The sequence below is a fragment of the Saccostrea cucullata genome, unplaced genomic scaffold (assembly GCF_032062105.1).
Source record: "Saccostrea cucullata isolate Sc308-1 unplaced genomic scaffold, CSIRO_AGI_Scuc_v1 ctg1197, whole genome shotgun sequence".
Classification (NCBI taxonomy): Eukaryota; Metazoa; Mollusca; class Bivalvia; order Ostreida; family Ostreidae; genus Saccostrea; species Saccostrea cuccullata.
The window spans coordinates 120182-141655 of record NW_026923547.1 but is presented as its reverse complement, the minus strand read 5'-3'; the positions used below and the strand labels follow the sequence as shown (position 1 = coordinate 141655).

Below are 21474 nucleotides of genomic sequence, written 5' to 3'. Positions count from 1 at the left end.
AATGTGAAGCGTTATGAAATGCATATACTAACCCCCACCCCCCCCCACCCCCCAATCCTTCGAAAACGCAGATATTTTGTTAAGTTGGTTTGGAAGATCAGAGACACGAAGCTTTAGAACAGAACGACTACGTTATGGAAGAAGTTAATTTTTTTTTCTTTCTCCCCCCCCCTTTTTTTGTCCCCCGCTTTCGAGGGGACATTGAATCTCGTTCGTCTGTCCGTCTGTCACAAAAACTTTAACCTTGGCCATAACTTTTGAATGAGAAGTGCTAATGACTTTTGAATGAGAAGACATGGGGCTTTCATATTAAATATGTGCATTGCTTGTGAAAAGACCTTTTTAAATACACTTTGATTTTTGATCTTGTGACCTTGTCCCTGAAGTTTGACCTAATTTCCCCAAAACATCAATTTTTCCTTATATCTTTTGATTGAGAAGAAATAAGGTTTTTATATTTAACGTGTGCATTTCCTGTGACAAGATACACATGTATTTCTGAGCATCCTATGATTTCTGACCCCTTGACCTTCACGACTGACCTTATTTAAAAAAAAAATAAACTTCGGGGATAACTTTTGAATGACATATGAAAGGGTGTTCATATCTGACACAATATGCCATAAAAAATGACATTTCACCTAGAAATACACTGAAAGCAGGGGACCATAATTCTTTGAATTTGCTTCTTTTTGGTTTTGGTTATTTCGTTGCTTGTTTAGAAATATCCGAATTGGATTTATTTTCTGACTGGGTGGAATCACCACCCCACCCCCCTTGGAAAATAAATTCCGGATCCGCGCCTGTATTTAGAATCTCCACTACCTAAGTGAGCTTCCATATAAGTTTCAGATCTTTTGGCCCAGTTGTTCTTGAGAATAAGATTTTGTCCTTTATATTTAAATGAACAAGCAAATTCAAAGAATTGTGGTCCCCCGCTTTCGGTGTCTTTGTGGGTGAGATGTCAATTTTATGACATATTGTGTCAAATATTAATGCCCTATCATATGTCATTTTAAAATTATCATAGAAGTTGAATTTTTTTTAAATAAGGTCAATCGTGAAGGTCAAGGGGTCAGAAATCATAGCATGGTAGGAAATATCTTGTCACAGGTAATATAAAAGATATGTTTGTGAAACACTGATGATCCCGTACAGCAACATAGCGAAGATTTAACTTTTCTCAAATGCAAATTTAAAATATTAGTACCCAAAGTAGGTTCTTCTCACAAGAAATACGATTGTGAAATATGAAAGCCCCAGCACCACATGTTCAAAAGTAATGGCCAAGTTTTTGAAAGGTAGGACAAACTCCAAGGTCAAAGGGGCAAAGTTGTTGGTTTCTTAAGAAAGGTCTTGTCACGGGTATAAAAGCCCTAGCCCTAACCGTTCAAAAGTTATGGCCAAGGTTAAAGTTTTTAAAAAGTAGGTCAAACTCCAAGGTCAAAGGGTCAAAGTTCTTCATATCAAATGAAAGGTCTTGTCACAAGGATTAAATATTTGAAGTATGAAAGCCCTAGACCTAAACCATCAAAAGTTATGCCGGGTCAAGGCTTGTTTTTCAAAAGTAGGTCAAACTCATAGGTCAAGTCAAAATGTCAATGTTCTTAGTATCCAATGAAAGGTCCTCTCACAAGGATTATGTATGTGAAGTATCAAAGCCCTATCTCTTACCGTTCAAAAGTTATTAAGGTTAAAGTTTTTTTTTCATAAGTACGCAAATCTCCAAGATCAAGGTGTAAAGGTCAAAATTGTTGGTATTCAATGAAAGGTCTTGCCACAAAAAATACATATTATGTGAAATATGAAAGTCCTAGTATCTACCGTTCAAAAGTTATGCCAAAGTGAACTATTGGAATTTTTGTGTCAAAGTGGGCCATCTCCAAGGTCAAAGTCAAAAGATCAAATTTGGTGGTACCCAAAGAAAGGTCTTGTCACAAGGAATACACATGTGAAATATGAAAGTCATAGCTCCAGTTACTCGAAAGTTATGGACAAGGTCATCTTCGCAAGCCAAGGGTTTTTTTGGTCCGCTTCACTCCCTTTGTGGTAAGTGAAGCGGACCGAAAACCCTTGGCTTGTGAAGATGGGGCGAGGTTAAAGTTTTTGTGAGGGACGGACAGAAGAATGAGATTTAATGTCCCCTTCCTTTCGCGAAAGCGGGGGACAAAACTCTGGTTTACTTTTGTAGCATTTATTTAGAATTTACATACACATGATACACAATCTAATATTAAAATCAAACTCCTTAGATCCGCGCCGTATTCACTCTGCGTAAGAAGATTTTTTTCAATGACCCGACCCTATTTTTGTTCTTTCATAGCTCATCTCCCGTTTTAATGGAGCTCTTTTGTTTTTTTTTAATTAAGTCAATGGTGAAGGTCACGGTCAAGGGGTCAGAAATCATAGCGTGTTCGGAAATATCTTGTCACATGTGGTGCAATATGAAAGCTATATATCTCTTCTCAAGGAAGGAAAAATTGACATATTTGAAAAATATATGTTGCTCAAACTTCAAGGTCAAGATCTCAAGATGAAAAGTCATAGTGTACTTAAAAAGGTCCTGTCATATGCGATATATATATTCATCGTTAACATGAAAGCCCTACTTGTATCTCTTCTCATTTATAAGTTATGTACTTTATATGTAAAGTAAAATTTAATTATTTTTAAAGTAGGTCAAAGTTCAAGGTCAAGGTCACGCGGTCAAAAATCATACTGTATTTAGAAAGGTCTTATCGACATATAATAAACATGTGTAATATGAAAGTCCTATCTCTTCTCATTCAAAAAATATAAGAAGGATTCAAGTTTTTGTGACGGACGGACAGCTATACATACAGACCGGCAGACTTATAGATGAATGAGATTTAATGTCTCCTCGTTCTCGCGAAAGCGGGGAACAATAATATCAGGTGACGGATACATAATTTAGGTCTACGATACTAAAAGTTCGCGTAATTTTCATTAAGTTCAGGAGTCTAAAATAAAAGTTAAGCCCCAATCAGGAAGTGGTCCACCTTTAGTGGGCTTTACGTCGGGTGGACCGTGGGCCTGCCCAGACTGGCCAGTCATTTGGACTTCGGTTTATAATCCATTGTAAAATGACTAGATATAAATAAATCGAAATGTGTTTTCCACCATTAGCAGGCTACCTAAATTCGCTGTTCGGATTTTCCCGGTTTTCTATGGTTATTTTTGGAATTGAAACCGGAAGTGTTTACCATGACGTCACCATTAGCATAATGGAATCAATTGTCAGCCATTTTCTACGATAGAAGGCCACAACAAAAGTCGACTGAAGACAACAAAGTGATACTTTCTCGTTTTTACGAGATTTCAAACAATGAAGGCAATATGGGTTATAGGGGCGACCCTTGTTTTAATGGATTTTATTTCTGGAATGTCAGGTAAGTGATTATCAAGGTGGAGACTTAGACAGGTGCGAGAACCCCCTGCACTGGCTTGTACTGACAGTAGCTCACTGTATTTACATGTGCATGTTAGACTCGTGTATGGCAACAAATATCAATTTGTTCTCTTAGATGAAATTTTATAACAAAAGAGGATATAAAATCGTTGATATTATGTACAACAGAGAAATTAATAATAAAATTTATTCTATTTTAATTTGGAAAACTTCCACATTCAAAAAGGGACCTGTGATCATCATCAAGGAATAAGGACCCAGAATGATCATGAATAGTTTTTTTTCCTGAATGAAATGCCCTTTTATTGACACTCCATCACATTAAGATCTTTTCCAAAAGTTGTTTTGATCTTTAAATTAATTATCGACCTAGTCCAAAAATTGACAATTTTGAGAAACTTAGTCTGTCCTTATTTGTTAAGTTATTGAGTTTTATTTCATTTGAAATAAAAAGAAACAAAAACAAAGTTAACTACACCAACACAAGTAAAGGACCCTGCCAACTTTCTTTTTAGATAGAAATATTGATAGATTCATCACATACAAGAATAATTAGGTTAATTATTATTTAACATTTTAAAATGATTGATATTTCAAGGAGCATAGATTAATTTGGTTTAACTTTTAATATAATTAGAACTGTTCATTTATGTATATACACTTTATTAAACAGTATTATAAAATAATATTGTTTTTGTAAAATATTTGTCTTGCAATTTTCATAAAGCATGTCATGATTCAATGCTTTTAATGTTTATTAACAGAATGATTAATTTTGCATATCAAAGATTTTATTTATCAAAAATTAAATTAGCATTACCTTGATTTTTACAAAAAAAATAATAAATTGTGAGTTACTGATTTTGGGGCTTTGAAATAAACTGCTGAAATCAAAAATAAAAATAACTTCTAAAATAAAGAGCACATACACATTTTATTTAAAATATATGTTTATTATGTTCAATTAATGTCTGTAAAACAACAAAAAGCAAATTGTGGTAAAATTTATTGAGTATAAAACTTTAATAATTGTAATTTTGGGCCATTAAAATATATACTATTAATATACTGGTTATATATAATATTTTAAAATATTTGGTATTTCAAGGAGCATAGATTAATTTGGTCTAACTTTGATGTTTCAAACTTCAGAATTTTGATTTTATTTTATTGCTGTGGTAAATTGATAGTTTTATACAAAGACTAGCTGTCTTGTAATTTCCATAAGCATGTCAATAACAGGCAAAACTTGTAATATCAATGCATATGATCAAAGAAGTAAAATTAAAAGAAACCTTGATTTTTACAAAAAAATTGTTGTGAATTACTGATTTAGGGGATTTCTTTTCAAAAAAGTGCATATTTAATTTTGAAATTCATGATACACTACAAAGGCCAGAATAACTGTGTTAACTTCTATTGAGAATAACTTTAATAATTGTAATTTTGGGCCATTAAAAATATTAAAACTGAGATATTAAATAATCCAATGTTTACATGTATTACAATCTTGTTAATAAAGACTTCATGAGCTGGAATGACCATATATAAATCTATCCTCAGTAAGCATGGTAAGCGTTGCTGGATCAGTGACCATGATCCAAAAAACTACTTTATATTAATAATAAAATTTTTCTTTAAATCTCTTCTTTTCATATCTAGTGCATTTTAATGAAATTAATAATCACTATGCCCAGAATACCTGTGGAGTTCATAATTAACTTATTTTCAATATCATAGACTGAAATAAGTTTTCTTTTTTTTTATAGTACAGAATTTGCGATTTCCTTTTTCTTCTATAGAATGTGTAGTTTGTGGGGTGGTACTTCTTGAATGTTAATCATTAACCTTTTGACCCTGTGATTGGTCTGGTTAGTATTCAGGTAAATCAAACCTGACAGTTGATGATGTACACAACCAGCTGCAGCCTTATCAGACATCAAAGGGAAGAGGATTCTTATTATTATCCCCCATTGTGTGGCAATCAGAGGTGCTGGTTCTTATAGATTCCATGTGTTTTATGATCATTGGCTTAATATCTTGGGAATTTATAGTGTTCAGGTGCTCTATGTGCCTTGGCTACTCTGTAAAGATTCTTTTTGTGTAGATCTGAGAAATTCTTTCCCTTCTCTTTTGAGACATTGGAAATCAATATTCCATATATTAATTATTAAATTAACCATACTGTCATAGTTAGATATCAAAATATTAGATGCATTCTTTGAGGTTGATTTAATGTAAATGACAAAGGAAGTCGTATTCTTTGATTTATAGATGGATTTGTCGATATGAGACTCTTTGTATGTCTCCTGGCTTTAGCCTTTAGAGAACACAATATTTATTCCCTGCACATATTCTGCTGGTTTTTGTTTTTTAAAAATTATTTTGTCTTGGATTTAAAAGACAAAAACTTGTATGCTAACGTTTATTATTTGCCTGTCAGATGGCAGGATTAAACAGAAATGCACACCTGCTGTAAATAAGATTAACGTCTTTGTTTATATAATATCTTATTGTTATTTTCACGGAAAATTTCATAATTAAAAAATGTGATAAATCAGACATGAAGAGAATTTTCTGCTACACCTTTATTCTGAGTCAGATATTGAAAATTAGTGTAGGTGTTGTTAATTTTCTTGTTATTTAACTGGTTTGCAGTTTTAGTCCACATAAAAGGCTCTGGGCCTTGGGGAAGGGACAGACAAGGCTTATGAATGAAAATGGCTCCCTGTCATACAGGTGTTTGACAGAGTTGCATTTTGTACAAGTTTGTAATAGGCCAATGCCCGAGAGACTTTTCATTCTATGATGAATACACAGATATGGTTACTTGCTCATTTAACACTTGTTTAAAACAGGAGTGACTGAATTGTCTTGTCATGTTTCATGGAAGTTAACACAGTGATTAATTAGTAGAATATATTGTGTTTGTCATTTTCTCAGGTATCATTGTAGATAAACCATCATGGAAACATCAGTGATATTAATAAAGATGAAAATGGCTAATGCTATACCTTCATTACCTTGAGAAAGTTTAGTTCACTTACAATAGTCTTTGATATTCAGAAAGTTCATTTTTTATATTCCAGTGGCTAAAAAATGAGTATATTTTAACAAATGTTGATAAGTTTTATGTGATTAGCACTTAATATTAAGAGACATATGTCAGTCTAACTGCATTCAGCAAGAACATTAAACATGATTACAATCCCAAAAACCTGTCTTCATTTGGAATTTATTTCCGAATTAAATCTTGATTTTTTTTATTTGTCAGGGACAGAATAAATGTTGTCAAGGAGATTTCTTGTCAAATTTATCATTTCTTTTCTGTAGCCTCACTTTAAAAAATCAAGAGATAAAATTTAAATAATCCTAAAGCTTTTTTAAAAAATGGCATAGCCGCTGCATGATTCAAGAGTATTGAATTCTCTTTAATGCTGTAATGTCTTTTTCATATGCCTTAAAGCTTCCTAATGTCCTGTAATTTTTTTTGAGTCACAATTTATATGAAAAGCTGAGGATATTTGATGTATAACTTTTTTATTTAAAAACTGAAATTTCAGCTTTGCGTGTTCTTTGGATTGGAATTGAATTTCTTGATAATCAGCTTATTAGATAACTTCAAACATAGGGGTCTAACTAACTGTAATTAGATCTAGTGAAGGTTACTATAATATAGATAATATATTTTAGTTGATGCTAGAAATTTGAATGGGAGGGAATTGTTTGATAAATTTTGATCTATAATTAACCTGTGTTCTTTTCCTTTACTGACAAGAAAAACAAATTATAATCAGGAAATCTTTAATATTTTATTTTTTATTCATTCAGATTGATCCAAAAATATCTTTTTTTGTCTTAAATTTTCAGATTAGGAAATTTTCTATGTATTCATAAAGTTCAATATTTTTTTCCTTTCAGAGACCAATGCACATGATCCAGTAATAAACTCAAAGTTCAAAAATGGTAGGGGATTTCCCGTTTTTCATGGGAACATTACAGAAGGAAGTCGGGTAGTTCAGCTTGATCAGCCACTCAAAGCCACAGATGAGGACACTGTGGGCGGGGCAAGTAAGTGACAGACACCTCGACCTTTTCCTTTACAGATTATTAGTAGATGTATTAGATGTTCAAAATTAGAAAAATACCCTTGGCTCCGTACATGTTTTCAATGAATGTTAAAAATAAAAAAAAAAGTTCTCTAGTGTAAAACACTCTGTTTGTTGTTGTTTTTGTTTGAATTTCAATGGTATTTCAACCATGTTTATTGCCTGTGAACATTCACTTATTGCAGCATGATTTAACTTCAGACAAATACTTGTACTCTCATCAGTAAATGTCACTGGGGCTTTTATGCAGTGTAAACTAATGATCCCAATTTTGTGAGCAAAACTGAATTTGTTTCTACATGAATGTACCAGGAGAATAGTCCAATAAAGCAGTATTGATTTAACGTTTTACGAAACAAAAATTGTACTTATCATGTAGACCTACCAGATTTTGGCAGCTTTATCATAATGCTAGGTCAATTTAGATATATATCTGATATTGTCTAACTTGATTTTCTGAATCAATTTTGGCAGAAGAACTGAAATATGTACATATATAATGATAATATTATTTATAAAATCTTGTGTTTATAAACCTTTATACCTATGTTTTATGAAAAAGCCATGATATCGGATTGAAAGAACTACATATTTGAAAGCTAAAGTTATTCATTGTAGAAACAAAAATTTCTAATAGCAACAGTGTATTGATTAAATTCCATATAATTGCTTATAATTTATTCTCTTGAATAATGCTGCTTAAAATTCTTTGAAGTGGTCTAGAACTTAGAGAACATTGCCTATTGGACACTAGACAATGAGACTGTCTGGTTAATATGTAATTTGTACTCACAACCTGAATGATAAGATAAATGAGATATACTAAGAGTTGAATTAGTTCAGTGCAATTATAAGCATGTCAGATTGATGTTACGACCTTAAATTAAGATTCTCAGAATTCCTCTAAATCAAAATCTGTGTCGCTGCATTTAAATTAGGTTACGTATTATTTCTATTTAATGAGTATTGGCAGCTCATAGCATAATTTTGTCAGAAGTCAGGAAACTTATGAGATTTCTATTTATTAATTAACTACCTGCACCACTCAGTGCTCAAATACTACCTGTACATAGTTAATTAAAAGGTTTCCATTTATGAATTTTTGAGATTTAAAAGACATAACTTTAAAAAGCTGTATAATTATTTTTCACAATATTCCATATTATTAAATGATTTCATGTGATAGTTAATACATCTAACTGTTTTCCACTTTCAGGGTTTATATGTGGATATAGACTTATCTCCCCTCGTAAGAACATTCCCTTTACTGTGGAACTATTGGACAGAACCACAGGAGAAGCCCAATTGAAAGTAGCTGATGGCCGAAAGGTCTCATTTGAAAAGCGGAAACGGTACAAGTTCTCCGTGATAGCTTATGATTGTGGGCAACCAGCACGTGAATCAAACAGGTAATTTAAAACGTTGAAAAAAAAAGAGAAAGCTTGACAATGTACATTAGACCACTCCAAGATAAATTTCTTATTCTGTGCAGGGAACCATCTGGTGCCTGACAAACTTAATAAAATTTCAGGTAGCAAGCAGTTAATGTGAATTATGTGTATAAGCATGCATGCAAAAAAAAAATGAACAAAATTTAAAAAAAATTTGCAGTTTATGTAAAATATGCATTAAGTTAGCAAGAAAAGCTGAGGTACAAGTAGTGCATTAACCTAAATTTTCAACATATTCAGTATTTGCACATGAATGCACATTAATTTATATCTGCATGGTAGGAGACCACATCTCAGATGTTTTGAAAACAATTTGTTTGGTAGATAAATATTTAATCAGGGTCAATTTCCATTGGAGACATTGAATGACCAACTAGGCAGTGGTACTGTATAGATCCCATTGATTGAGTTTTGCTGGGCTCCCTATGTGTAATTAAGTGAACAATTGTACAATTCTGCCCTTTTCAAGTCAGATTTCCTCTCATTGATCAAATTAACTTGATTCATTTTGTCTGTTTTTAGAATGAATATGCATAATGTAAATAACCCTTTTCAAACATGACTATCAGCCATCCAGCCTTTTGAATTTGAAGAATCTATGTATTAACAAAAAAAAGTTTGACAGAAGACCTTTTAATTAAAAAAATTGTTTAGGTAAATTGCATTATCTGCGGAGACATTTTTGCATGGGAACAAAACTTATACTAATTCAGTAATTGACAGACATGTATGCCTTCAACAATTTAGAGTTAGACGTCCGCAAAATGCTTTGTATAAAGACATAGAAAAGAAATACAGTTTTATTCAAGTAGTGGTAGCGTGGAGTTTTTCTGCTTAAAATCATTTAATACTCCAAGGGAGCAATTGATTTTTAACCTTTTAGAGATTATTTTAATAATTATAATCTTAAGTAATAGCTAACCACTCAGAATGAAGGTACCAATGGGGGAGAAAAGGGGGCCTAAATTTCCTGCAGCTTCATTTAATTTCAGACTCGATTAAATCTTGTTATTAATATTTTGGAGCTTGGTGAATACCACTGAGTTGCCTTGATGGGGACTAGGTACAAGAGATACTTGTTGGGTAAATTTCCTCTGTTGAAAAATAATATAATATACACATATCATTTGATTGATGGAAATGCTGAGTTATGTTCAAATGAGCAGAGAAACTATTAACGATCTATTTGACTAAGATGAATTTTTAATAGCTTTTTAGTCAGGAAATCACATTCTGAATGTAAGAAAAATTGATTTTTTACAACTAATAGAAATTTTAATTGCCCTATTGAACATGTTGAAAATAGCTTTCTCTACAGCAGCCATTTTTTGTGGTTCAGAATATGACTAAAAACTGGATAATACATGTAGACTGGTGTTTGTAATACCATGAACTGATAAAGTTTATTTCCTTGGTAAATAACATCTGAAGCAGAATTTGATGAAATTGAGGATGTATTCATGTCAAAATACACATTTAACAAAGAGTAACATTATTACCCAGTTATCATGGTTATTGGAAGAAACGTTTAACAACCTAAGTAGTACAGTTAGTTTTCTCACAAATTATAATTTGTTGCATATTCTTGGTGTGAAATAAGTGTCTGCTATTGGTCTTCTATTGATTTTTCTGACAGGAAGATAGAAGCCCAGTAAAATTTGTTGGAGATAGACCCCCAGTCAATAGAGTCAGTTACACTTTAGACAGGAGAAAATGAGAAGGGGACGATAGACAGACAGTATTATAGGGTGATGAGAGATTAAATTAGGTGAAAATGAGTTAGAAGCGTCAAGTTCCTCGTCAACAGATAAATAGCCAGGAATGTCCAGAATTCGTTTGATGTGTTAATAGAATATCTAGGCAAAAAAAAAAAAAAAGAAATTTTTTTGTGGTAACTATCAATTGAAGTTATAGAAAATTTGTATATTGTTGAAATTTTAATACCTGGAAAAAAAAATCAAATAAATTTAAAACAGAAAAGAATGCCATAGACTTAAGTTATTGTTTTTACAAACAGTTCCTTATTAAACGATATGGCATAACTGGTCAAATCATCTGCAAATATCTCTCATTTTCCTCAAACTCAGTGTAGGAGTAACAAGTTGATTATTATTTCCCCCTCCCCCCTCTCCAGATCAGAATAATAAAATACTTTATATCTAAATACACAGTACCAGTTACGTATATGATATACCCGTTACTTTTTTTTTTGATAATTAATTATATTGGTAGTTCATATCAATGATAATGTCTTTATTTGAAATAATTTTATGATAAAATGACCTTTGTTTCCAGAGCTGTAATTTTCGTTCGGGTGGAGGATGTGGACCGTTTTGCCCCCACTTTTGATAAGCCTGACTATGTGGTGGATCTGGAGGAGGACAGGTTATATGACCCCTTGTTCACGCTACACGCCCACGACAAAGACAGGACAAAAGAGTTCAAACAGATCTGTGAATATGAACTGGAAACCCCGAATGTTCCATTCTCTGTAGATAGGAATGGTGAGTTGTCATAAAGCATATGTCTAGTATGCATTTTTACAGAGATCAACAATTATAGTTTTCCAGTCGTGTCTAATCATGCAGGGCAAGTAAAATCTCTGTATGTGATGTGGATAATTATGTGTTTAAGCCAGAAAAAATCTGGGCAAACTGATATAAAATTTTGTATTTTTTTACTGAATACTTGTATTCTTTGTCTGTGCTTCGGTTGCTTAATCATTTCATAGGAATAAAAATATTTAAAAATATGATCATGAATATTTCATAAAAATGTTTTTAAAAATTTTGATTGAAGAAGGGTAATGAAGAAATGATACTCTATGTGGCATCTTATTGCATTTGATGATTATAGATCCCAAAAGTTGACAATATACCGGTATTGCATAAGATCTTTGTTTTCATTATAAAAAGAAACAAACTATTTTAGTTTACAACTATATTTCATCTTTGTTTCAGGAAACATTCGTAACACACAGAAAGTCTACTACCAAGATAGACATAACTTTATTTTGAAAATCATCGCCAGAGACTGTGGAGGAAGGCAGTCTAAGGCGGTATTTATCAACGTCATAGTCCGGGAAAAATGCAAGCCACAATGGACAAGTAAGGGGATATCACAGATAACTTTGTATCATAGGAAGCTTTTCTATAAATCTGTTGCAATGCAAACATGCTGTGTTTGTTCAGACAGGATTCACCAGCTGTTAATATGTTGATTAAGTTCTGACAAGATAATCTGTTGAGTAGTTTTTTTTACAGATAAGGAATTTCCCTGTAGATTATTTTGATAACTTTAGCACTTTTTCAGGTATTTTGTAAAAACATGAAGTTAAAATAAGATATTGACTAGAAGGTCAAGACATTGGCATTAAATCAAAATTTTAATTCTATTGTAGAACTTTGGAATTGAAAAAATACCATTATTTAAATCTTTTTATTATTCTTTGTTGAATATTTTATCAATTTTCAGTCATCTCCAGATAAGTTCTAAACATGATTTCATTATTGTTATGATTTAGATAGAAGAATCATTTTAAAATAAGCATCATTTGATCTATATGATCCTCATTCTTAATCTAATATTTCTCTCACTAGATTTCCCAGACCACCTCCAGTACCTGGCTGGCAGTGGAAAACAGAGGGTGGCCCCCAAAGCCATCCTGAGATGGTGTGATGACACCTGCACCCCAGACCAGGTGACCCTCCAAATGAAGCTGGCAACCAGTCACATCGGCAAGGGCTGCGACCGCGACACATACTCCATCTCCTCACAGAGAAAATTGTGTGGTAAGTTAGACGAACAAAATCAATACGCTAAATGAATGGCTTCTTGACCGCCCGGACATTGATCATCTGTTGTCATTTGTTAATAAAGAAGTCGAGGATGGAACCGGAAAGGTGAACACACATTGATGTCCACAATGTAATTAATGGAGAAAAGATATTTTTTTCTTGGAAATTCTTTAATAATATATAAGGTTCCCTGTTTTCATTACTCCGTCTTATGTTTAAAACTGGCATACTTAGATATTTGAATGTGATGTTGCTAGAAGATATGCTTGATTTCTTTGAAACTTACACTGAATTAATTTTTTAGGTGCTAATGATCACGGTATAGACTTGCTGCCATCCCCTAGCCTGACGTCTTCCTGGACACGCTTCCTGCCCACTGATGACGGGAAGGAGAGTGACCAGGTGTTTTACTTTGATGGTGAAAACAATGCCGTGGAGGTGCCAGAAAATGTCTTCAACCACACCCTGCATAAGCACTTCTCCATTATGATGTGGATGAAGCATGAACATTCTGAAATCAAGGATAAAAAGTACCCCAAGGAGCACATCCTCTGCATGTCTGACGGGGATAGTAAGTTTTAAACTTTTTCATAAACAGAAATCAGTATTCAGAAAACATTTAGAATTCATAAAAAAATATTGAATGTCAAACATTTTGGGAAGCAGTTTAAACTTAAGAAATGCTTGTTTGTTTTAGATATGAATCGTCACCACTACTCCTTGTTTGTACATGGAGATAAACTGGTTCTCCTAGTCCGTAGAGAGGCATCTGATGCCTCCGACATGGAGGTCTTTAGACCCGCAGAATGGCGGTGGAAAATTTCAGAGATCAACCAAAGAGATGAGTGGCACCACTATGCCATCAGCATGAATTTCCCTCATGTAAGTACAGTGTTTTAAATACTACATGAATGAAAGGCTATTATGATCTCAAAATTTGTCTAAATGTTGTCCTGTATATGAGGTTTATGTTGTCATGAAGTACCAGGGTATTTTGGGATCTTTTTGATTAAATATTTCATAAAATTTAAATTTTTATTATACAATTCGGTTATTTTTTTGTCCGAGTTCTTCTAATTTTGACATATATTTTTCCTGCCTCTAGGTTCAGTTGTTTGTTGATGGGAACCTGGTAATACCCAGTGATGACAATTCAGAAGTGGTTGATGATTGGCCACTTCACAAGTCAAACAAAGTTCATGACACCAAACTCATTGTTGGAGCATGCTGGGAAGGTATATTCTAATACAAGGTTTCTGACTTTTTGAACAGCTTCTATATTAAGAAGATGTTGCCCTTGGAGAGCATATACAGTAGGACAAGTGTAACCTCCACTTTTTTCAGTTGTTTTGGGTTCATTTTATTCAGAGTTTAAAAAATGTAGCAATACACAATGTAGCAGGACTCTAAAACATTGACCAGTAAAATACATTGTATTTTCAGGTGGTCATCATAAATTTAACCACTATTTCCGTGGTTATTTGGCTGGTTTGTCAATCTTAAAGGGCAAGACAGAAAGTGAGAGGGTCATTCGATGTCTGAACAACTGCCAGGAAAACTTGGACTTTAGTGCTCTCAGTGCCATGCACAGTGGAACAGTAAGAATCTGTATTATGTTATCTTGTCTGTGGGTTTTGTGAGAGAATTTCTGATCTTTCGTTTATTGTACCCTTAGAGTTGTAACCTTAATGCTCATTTTTGCAAGCATAATCAAAATCAGTTAGAGAAGTAGTATGTACATGTGTATAGAAAAGATCACAGCATATATTATTTTCCTGTTTTTGCAGACTGTGAGCTTTAATAGGGAGATGACAGACTTTAGAATTCAGAGTAAGAATATATCTGAAGTACAGGCTTTATTGAGAGAAGTCCACTACATCAACAGCAGGAAATTCCCCACTCCAGGCAGGCGAAACCTCACAGTGTCCACAGCTATTCAGTAAGTTCTTGATGAACTATTTCATATAGGGTGCCTAAATAAAGATGCATTTTCATAAATTATGACAACAGTATTGGCACTTGTTATACCCCCCGCAAACGAAGTTTGGGGGGGTATATAGGAATCACCTTGTCCGTCTGTCTGTCTAGCTGTCCGTCTGTCTGTGCAATCGTGTCCGGTCCATATCTTTCTTACAGAGGGACATTAGAATCTACTACTCCACACAAAGATTGCCCATGACCTAAGGGTGTGTCATGACCTTGACCCAAGGTCATTTGGGGAAGTTCAAGGTCACTGGAAGAAAAATTTCATAATTCGTGTCCGGTCCATATCTTTCTTATGAATAAACTTGGTAGGTTCTCATTTCACACAAAGATTGCCCATGACCCAAGGGTGTGTCATCACCTTGACCCAAGGTCATTTTGGGAAGTTCAAGGTCATTGGAAGTAAAATTCATAATTTGTGTCCGGTCCATATCTTTCTTATGGACAAACTTGGTAAGTTTCATTTCACACAAAGATTACCCATGACCCAAGGGTGTGTCATGACCTTTACCCAAGGTCATTTGGGGAAGTTCAAGGTCACTGGAAGAAAAAATTCATAATTCGTGTCCAGTCCATATCTTTCCTATGGATAAACTTGGTAGGTTGTCATTTCACACAAAGATTGCCCATGACCCAAGGGTGTGTCATGACCTTGACCCAAGGTCATTTGTGGAAGTTCAAGGTCACTGGAAAAAAAATATCATAATTCGTGTCTGGTCCATTTCTTTCTTATGGAAAAACTTACTTCTGAAAAACCCAGCGGGGGGTATTTTGTCCCGTTTGGACAGTTCTAGTTTTTAATTCTGAATGGTCACAATTACATTGGACATAGGTAAAGATAGACTAATTGTGTAGGTGGCATTTTTTGTACTTTCAAATTATTCATTTTACAAACTAGATATCAAGCATTGGTTTGATATTTGATGAGGATGTGTTTATTATAAACAAAACTGTACTAATTATTTTCAGTTGTGGGTCAGTGGAAACCTTCCTCCCTAAAGTAGACAGCTATATCCTGGTCAGACCAGCAGCCACCCCCTCCATCACCCTGCGAGGTCACCCCTCCCTCAGTGCCAACGAGGACAGACTCAAGGCCGGGCTGAGGATATTTGAGGACATCAATATATCTGTAGATTTTGCTGTGGAGAGAACTGGAGGAAAAGTGAACCACATTCTGGGAAAAGATGAAGTTAGAGATGGTAATTCTGACATAGAACTGGGCAAGGAGGAGAAATTACAGCTCAAATTGGAGAGGAAGAAGGCAAAACGTAAGTATAAACTTATTACAGTAAAACTCGGTTATAATGAAGTCACTGGGACCTATGGAATTACTTAGCTATATCCGTAATTCATTATATCCATATACTAAATTCGTTAAATTAATATAATTGGGGATCCAAGATAACTTCACTATGTCTTTGAATTTGCAATATCTGTGTTAGTACTAAACGAGTTTTAGTGTACCTTGAAGCCTTTACAGATATAAAAGATTAAAAAAATAAATTATATTTCATTATATTATGATGGTATAAAGAGTGTTGTTAAATTATGCATGTACATTGTTTTACAAAAAGGCACAAAGACAAGTCCTAATGTGCTCATTTTTTAAATACATAAAGTAATGGTAGTTATGTTTTCATGCAATTCAATGAAATGATTATTATTTTGTCAACAGAAGACACCACTAGCAAGGTTTCAGATGCCCAGTTGATCCTGCTAGATATGTGCACTGTTAAGGCAGATCCCCCTCTAGATCTTTACCATGAAAGGCTTGAACTGCCCACATCCATTATGAATGAGTTCAACATGAAAATTGAGGGCACACAAACTAGTGAGGGCCTGGTCATTTCGAGTAAGTGGATTTTTTCCTTCACCTTTTACGCATACACTTTAGACAGTTCAGCTTTTCCTATGATACATGTGTCTGTTTTGATACTGAAATTAGATCCAATCTTGCAGCAAATTGGTTATACTTCAAAGCATTCATTATGAGGTTGACATTATTTTAGATGCAGATAACATCGAGGATTATATCTTGGTGCTGAGAGGAATTCTTTACGTCCATGAAAAAGATAAACCCTTTACAGGACGTAGCTTCCATTTGTCATGTTCTTCACAGAATGGTCGCTTTATCAGCAATACCATGGACATCAAGGTATTATTTCACTATATATAAGCAAGACTTACATGCACATTATACATAGAGAAACAAAAACTGGTCGGTTACAAATTGTTATTTGAATATGGTAATGACATCTTGATAATGACAATCCAAGATGTCTGCATAGCTTTCTACTCATGGATTGGACAGAAATTATTGCACAGAATTAGACCTCATGGAATAAAATAACATTTACAGTACATGTAGTACAAGCCATTATTCTTTTATTCTAGATAATGAAGGTTCAAGAAGAAAACAATGTGATCCTGCCGTTGAGAGCCCAGCAGGCTGTTCAGCACATCCAGCTTCCTTCTGTTAGTGGTACAGGCAATATGGCTGTCGGGGCAGCCTCTCCCAGTAAGTATGCCATAGGATCATACGTCTGTTCAACAGAGTGAACGTTCGCGAGCACTCACTAAAATTCCCTATACCTCCAACAGAAATGTCCAGGAGTGCTTGCTTTGTTGAACAGGCCTCAGGTGAAAGCAAAATTGTGTTGTTGAATATACTTATATAACCATACATGTATATAATCTTGCAAAAAGCAAGTTAAAGTTACATGTTCTTTTTTTATCTTTTACTGTGTGTAAAACTAGCTTTGTCTTTTCCTTGATCAGATGTGGGTATGGTGGCCATTATTGTGGTTTGTGTGGGCTTCCTCCTATTTATGATTATTCTTGGGGTCATCAGAATCCGGGCGGCCCACAGAAGGACCCAGGTGGTGCAGGTGGAGCCAGAGATGGAGTGGGACAACGAAATGAACCTCATTGTCAATCCCATGGATGAGGAGACACACCCACTCCATGTAAGTTTTCACATCATACCTTTATAAAGCCTTATAACGAATGAATGACGCTAGATAAAGATGTCATTAATGACTGTGCAGAATTTATGTTTAGACTTATCTCTTCATTTGATTCAGTTTTGTGGTGTTCATTTTAGAGCATATATATTTGAAATAATTTTCCTCTAAAACTGAAATATCAGACAGTTGTTGCCATGAAAAATTTTGTAGAATTACCGGTAACTGTAAAAAGGAAATGGGACTTTGGATAGGGCAATGTTAAACATAACTTTCTCCCTGTGTTGTAGGTGTTTGATTATGATGAGGGTGTGGGGAAGTCTATGAGGGACGACAGTGACTCTGAGGATGACTGCAGTAGTTATCATGAGGATGAGGAGGATTCCTCAGACGAGGAAACCGTCCCCAAAAAAGAGTTAGAATGGGACAATGAACTGTGAGGAAAAATAGAAATCAAACACTTCAGTGCAAAGAATTTCGAATAAATTTTTTGATTTCAACTTTTTAAAAACTTACATTTGGTGTAAATCCCACCGAGTTAAGATTTGTGATTTTTTTTTCTATTACTTACTTGAAAAATTAGTAAGAAGGAGTATGTCAAAGTGAGAAATGTTTAATATTTGAAGTTTTATTATACATACATTTCTTTTTCAAAAATCACAGCACAATTGTGCACAACTTATTCATACAAGCAAGTACAATTGTTGATTGAGCTGTTATTGTTAAGACTTGTACCTAAGAATATCATATCAATGACATTCACGTTCTGTAGGGTTGCCATGGTGATCATGATGCTTTAATGTCCACATTCTGTCATTATGTTGTGTTTGTTTTATTATGTATGGTGCTGTTACTCGAAGAGTATTTTTTTTTCAAGGGTTTAATTTTAAAACTGCAGGTGAAGTTTTGTGGATGACATTTACTTCTGACAGTCAAAGGTACACATACGTACTACATAATTATTATATTTACTTCCTCTTTTTTTTTGCATTCAGTTTATTCCCCAAGAATTCTTATCAAGTTTTACCTTTCCATTTTTTAAAAGAAATCTATCTTTATCATTCACGTGTTGTGAATCTGATATTTGTATATATAGAATTAATAAATGTAATGTAAACGTTGATGTGAATATTTTAGCAAAGGTTGTATAATCTTTATTATAATTATTTTTTTAAATTTTGATTTATTTTAAAAGCACTTTTTATAACATTCCATTTATTTAGTCAGTTAAAATGATGTACATGTTTACACTTTTCATCTGTTTGTTTTCTAAAATCATGGGCTCAGTATTTACTTTTTAGAGGAATTATGATATTTCAGGGCTTACATTATGTGTTGTGATTATCAATGTATGTGATTTTTGTGTCTGTAGCTAAGCAATCTCAACATATTTCTCATATCAATACAGACTTATTCTCAAAAACACACCTAATCCCCTAATGTGTAACACTGTTGAGACATCCTTATAGGAAAGTTTTTTTAAATTGCATATATATACATGTACATGTATGTACAACCAACACTGAGATTGTTGAATGATACATGTTTATGTTTAATGATATTCTATACCAGTGTCCAGTAAATGAAAAGTTTTTTTTTTTTTTGTTTTTTTTACGTAATTCTTGGATGTAATCGTGAAATCAGAATATTTAAATATTTTAAAAGAATTTTGTCCATTCCATAATTTTTACTGTTTTTAATCATTTCATTCCACACAGACATTCATTGACAATTAATTTTATCAGATGTATATACAGTAGTAAGAGATATCTTCATTCCATGAACAGACTACATGTAGTTAATTTAAAAGTTTTCAGCAATAAAATATGTAATTTTTTGCATAATACAGTATTTTAAATTGCACTTTAGATGTAAGTTTATGATTATGGGCATTTTAGACTTATTATATCTGCTTTTCAAATTTCTTTTAATGGCATGAACTTTGCTGCCACCATGTTCCTTTGATTTATACTGTATGTACTATTATACATAGGTTTATCATCATTTGCTATTTGAGCCTTTTTTAAACTGCATAAATCCAAAGGAAAACTAGACACAAACTTGTCTTTATTGAGGAATTTCTTTTAAGCGTAAATGTTGGAAAATTTTGACAATTTGGCCACACAGTGAATATGGCATGTAGTGTTAATCATTTTTGTAAATAAAAAGCTATCATATAAAATTTATCAGTTATATTTTAACAAAGAGAGAAAAAAAAACCTCTTTAAGATGGAGGTTCATAGAAAGATTGAAATGGACCTTTTTAAAGTGTAAAATAAAATGTGATTGTGAAACACTGGTGCCTCTATATAGCAGCTTATGGCAAAGGTAAATGATTATAAAATGCATGGCAAACTCCAAGGTCAAATTAAGATGAAACGTTGTAACCCAAAGAGAGGACTTCTGTCAATGAATGTACTTGTGAAATACAAAAGTCCAAGCTCCACCTATTCAAAAGTTTCACCCAAGTTGAAAGTTTTTAAAAAGTGGGTCAAACTGCTAGGTCAAGGTCAACATTAATGGTATCAAGGGAAACTCCTTGTCAAAAGAAATTCATTCGTGAAACAAACCAACTGTACAAAAATTATGGCAAAGGTTAAAGTTTGTCAGAAGCAGGTTAAACATTAAAGGTCAATATTGTTGGTATCCAAAGGAAGGCCTTGCAACTGTGAATTATATAAGCCCTAATACTAAAAGTTCAATAGAAAAGGCCATGGTAAACATTTTTAGCTCACCTGAGCCGAAGGCTCAAGTGAGCTTTTCTGATCACATTTTGTCTGTAGTCCGTCTGTCTAGCTGTCCGTCCGTCTGTCTGTCTGTAAACTTTTCACATTTTCGACTTCTTCTCAAGAACCGCTGGGCCAATTTCAACCAAACTTGCCACAAAGCATCCCTGGGTGAAGGGGATTCAAGATTGTTCAAATGAAGGGCCACGTCCTCATTCAAGGGGAGATAATTGGGAATTAATAAAAATTTGGTGGCATGTTTTTTCTTCTCAAGAACCACTGTGCCAGGAAAGATGAAACTTATATGGAAGCATCCTCAGGTAGTGTAGATTCAAGTTTGTTCAAATCATGACCCCCAGGGGTAGGGCGGGGCCAGAATGGCCGACCAAAGTTTTACATAGAAATATATAGGAAAATTCTTTAAAAACCTTCTTCTCAAGAACCACTGTGCCAGGAAAGATGAAACTTATATGGAAGCATCCTCAGGTAGTGTAGATTCAAGTTTATTCAAATCATGACCCCCGGGATAGGGCGGGGCCACAATGGCCGACCAAAGTTTTACATAGAAATACATAGGAAAATTCTTCAAAAATCTTCTTCTCAAGAACCACTGTGCCAGGAAAGATGAAACTTATATGGAAGCATTCTCAGGTAGTGTAGATTCAAGTTTGTTCAAATCATGACCCCCGGGGGTAGGGCGGGGCCACAATGGCCAACCAAAGTTTTACATAAAAATATACACGTATAGGAAAATACTTTAAAAATCTTCTTCTCAAGAATAGCCAAGCCATAATTGTTCATATTTATATGGAAGCATCCTCGGGTTGTTTAGATTCATGTTTCTTCAAATCATGACCCCCGGGGGTAGGGCGGGGCCACAGTGGACGACTAAAGTTTTACATAGATAGAATTCTTCAAAAAATCTTCTTTTCCAAAATAAAAAGCTATAATTGATCATATTTATATGGAAGCATCCTCAGATAGTGAAGATTCAAGTTTGTTGAAATCATGTCCC

The 21474-nt window shown here is 33.8% G+C and overlaps 1 protein-coding gene across 1 annotated transcript; it reads left to right on the top strand.

The window, feature by feature from the left end:
• The first annotated feature begins 3236 nt into the window (after positions 1-3236).
• On the top strand, positions 3237-19915 carry LOC134264276 (calsyntenin-1-like). The gene is made up of 17 exons (XM_062746577.1): positions 3237-3410; positions 7352-7501; positions 8756-8948; positions 11286-11494; positions 11951-12097; positions 12590-12781; positions 13092-13358; positions 13485-13669; positions 13893-14022; positions 14231-14385; positions 14575-14726; positions 15740-16038; positions 16446-16622; positions 16780-16925; positions 17165-17288; positions 17549-17736; positions 18024-19915. Exons 1-17 carry the CDS (start codon positions 3347-3349, stop codon positions 18171-18173), a joined length of 2928 nt encoding a protein of 975 aa, XP_062602561.1. The 5' UTR covers positions 3237-3346; the 3' UTR covers positions 18174-19915.
• Positions 19916-21474: the final 1559 nt, after the last annotated feature.

Coding starts and splice junctions, on each gene's coding strand:
- LOC134264276 (XM_062746577.1), top strand. CDS start 3,347: ATGAAGGCAATATGGGTTATAGGGGCGACCCTTGTTTTAATGGATTTT. Junction 14,386..14,574: donor GTGCCATGCACAGTGGAACA/GTAAGAATCTGT, acceptor CTGTTTTTGCAG/ACTGTGAGCTTTAATAGGGA. Junction 16,926..17,164: donor GCAATACCATGGACATCAAG/GTATTATTTCAC, acceptor CTTTTATTCTAG/ATAATGAAGGTTCAAGAAGA.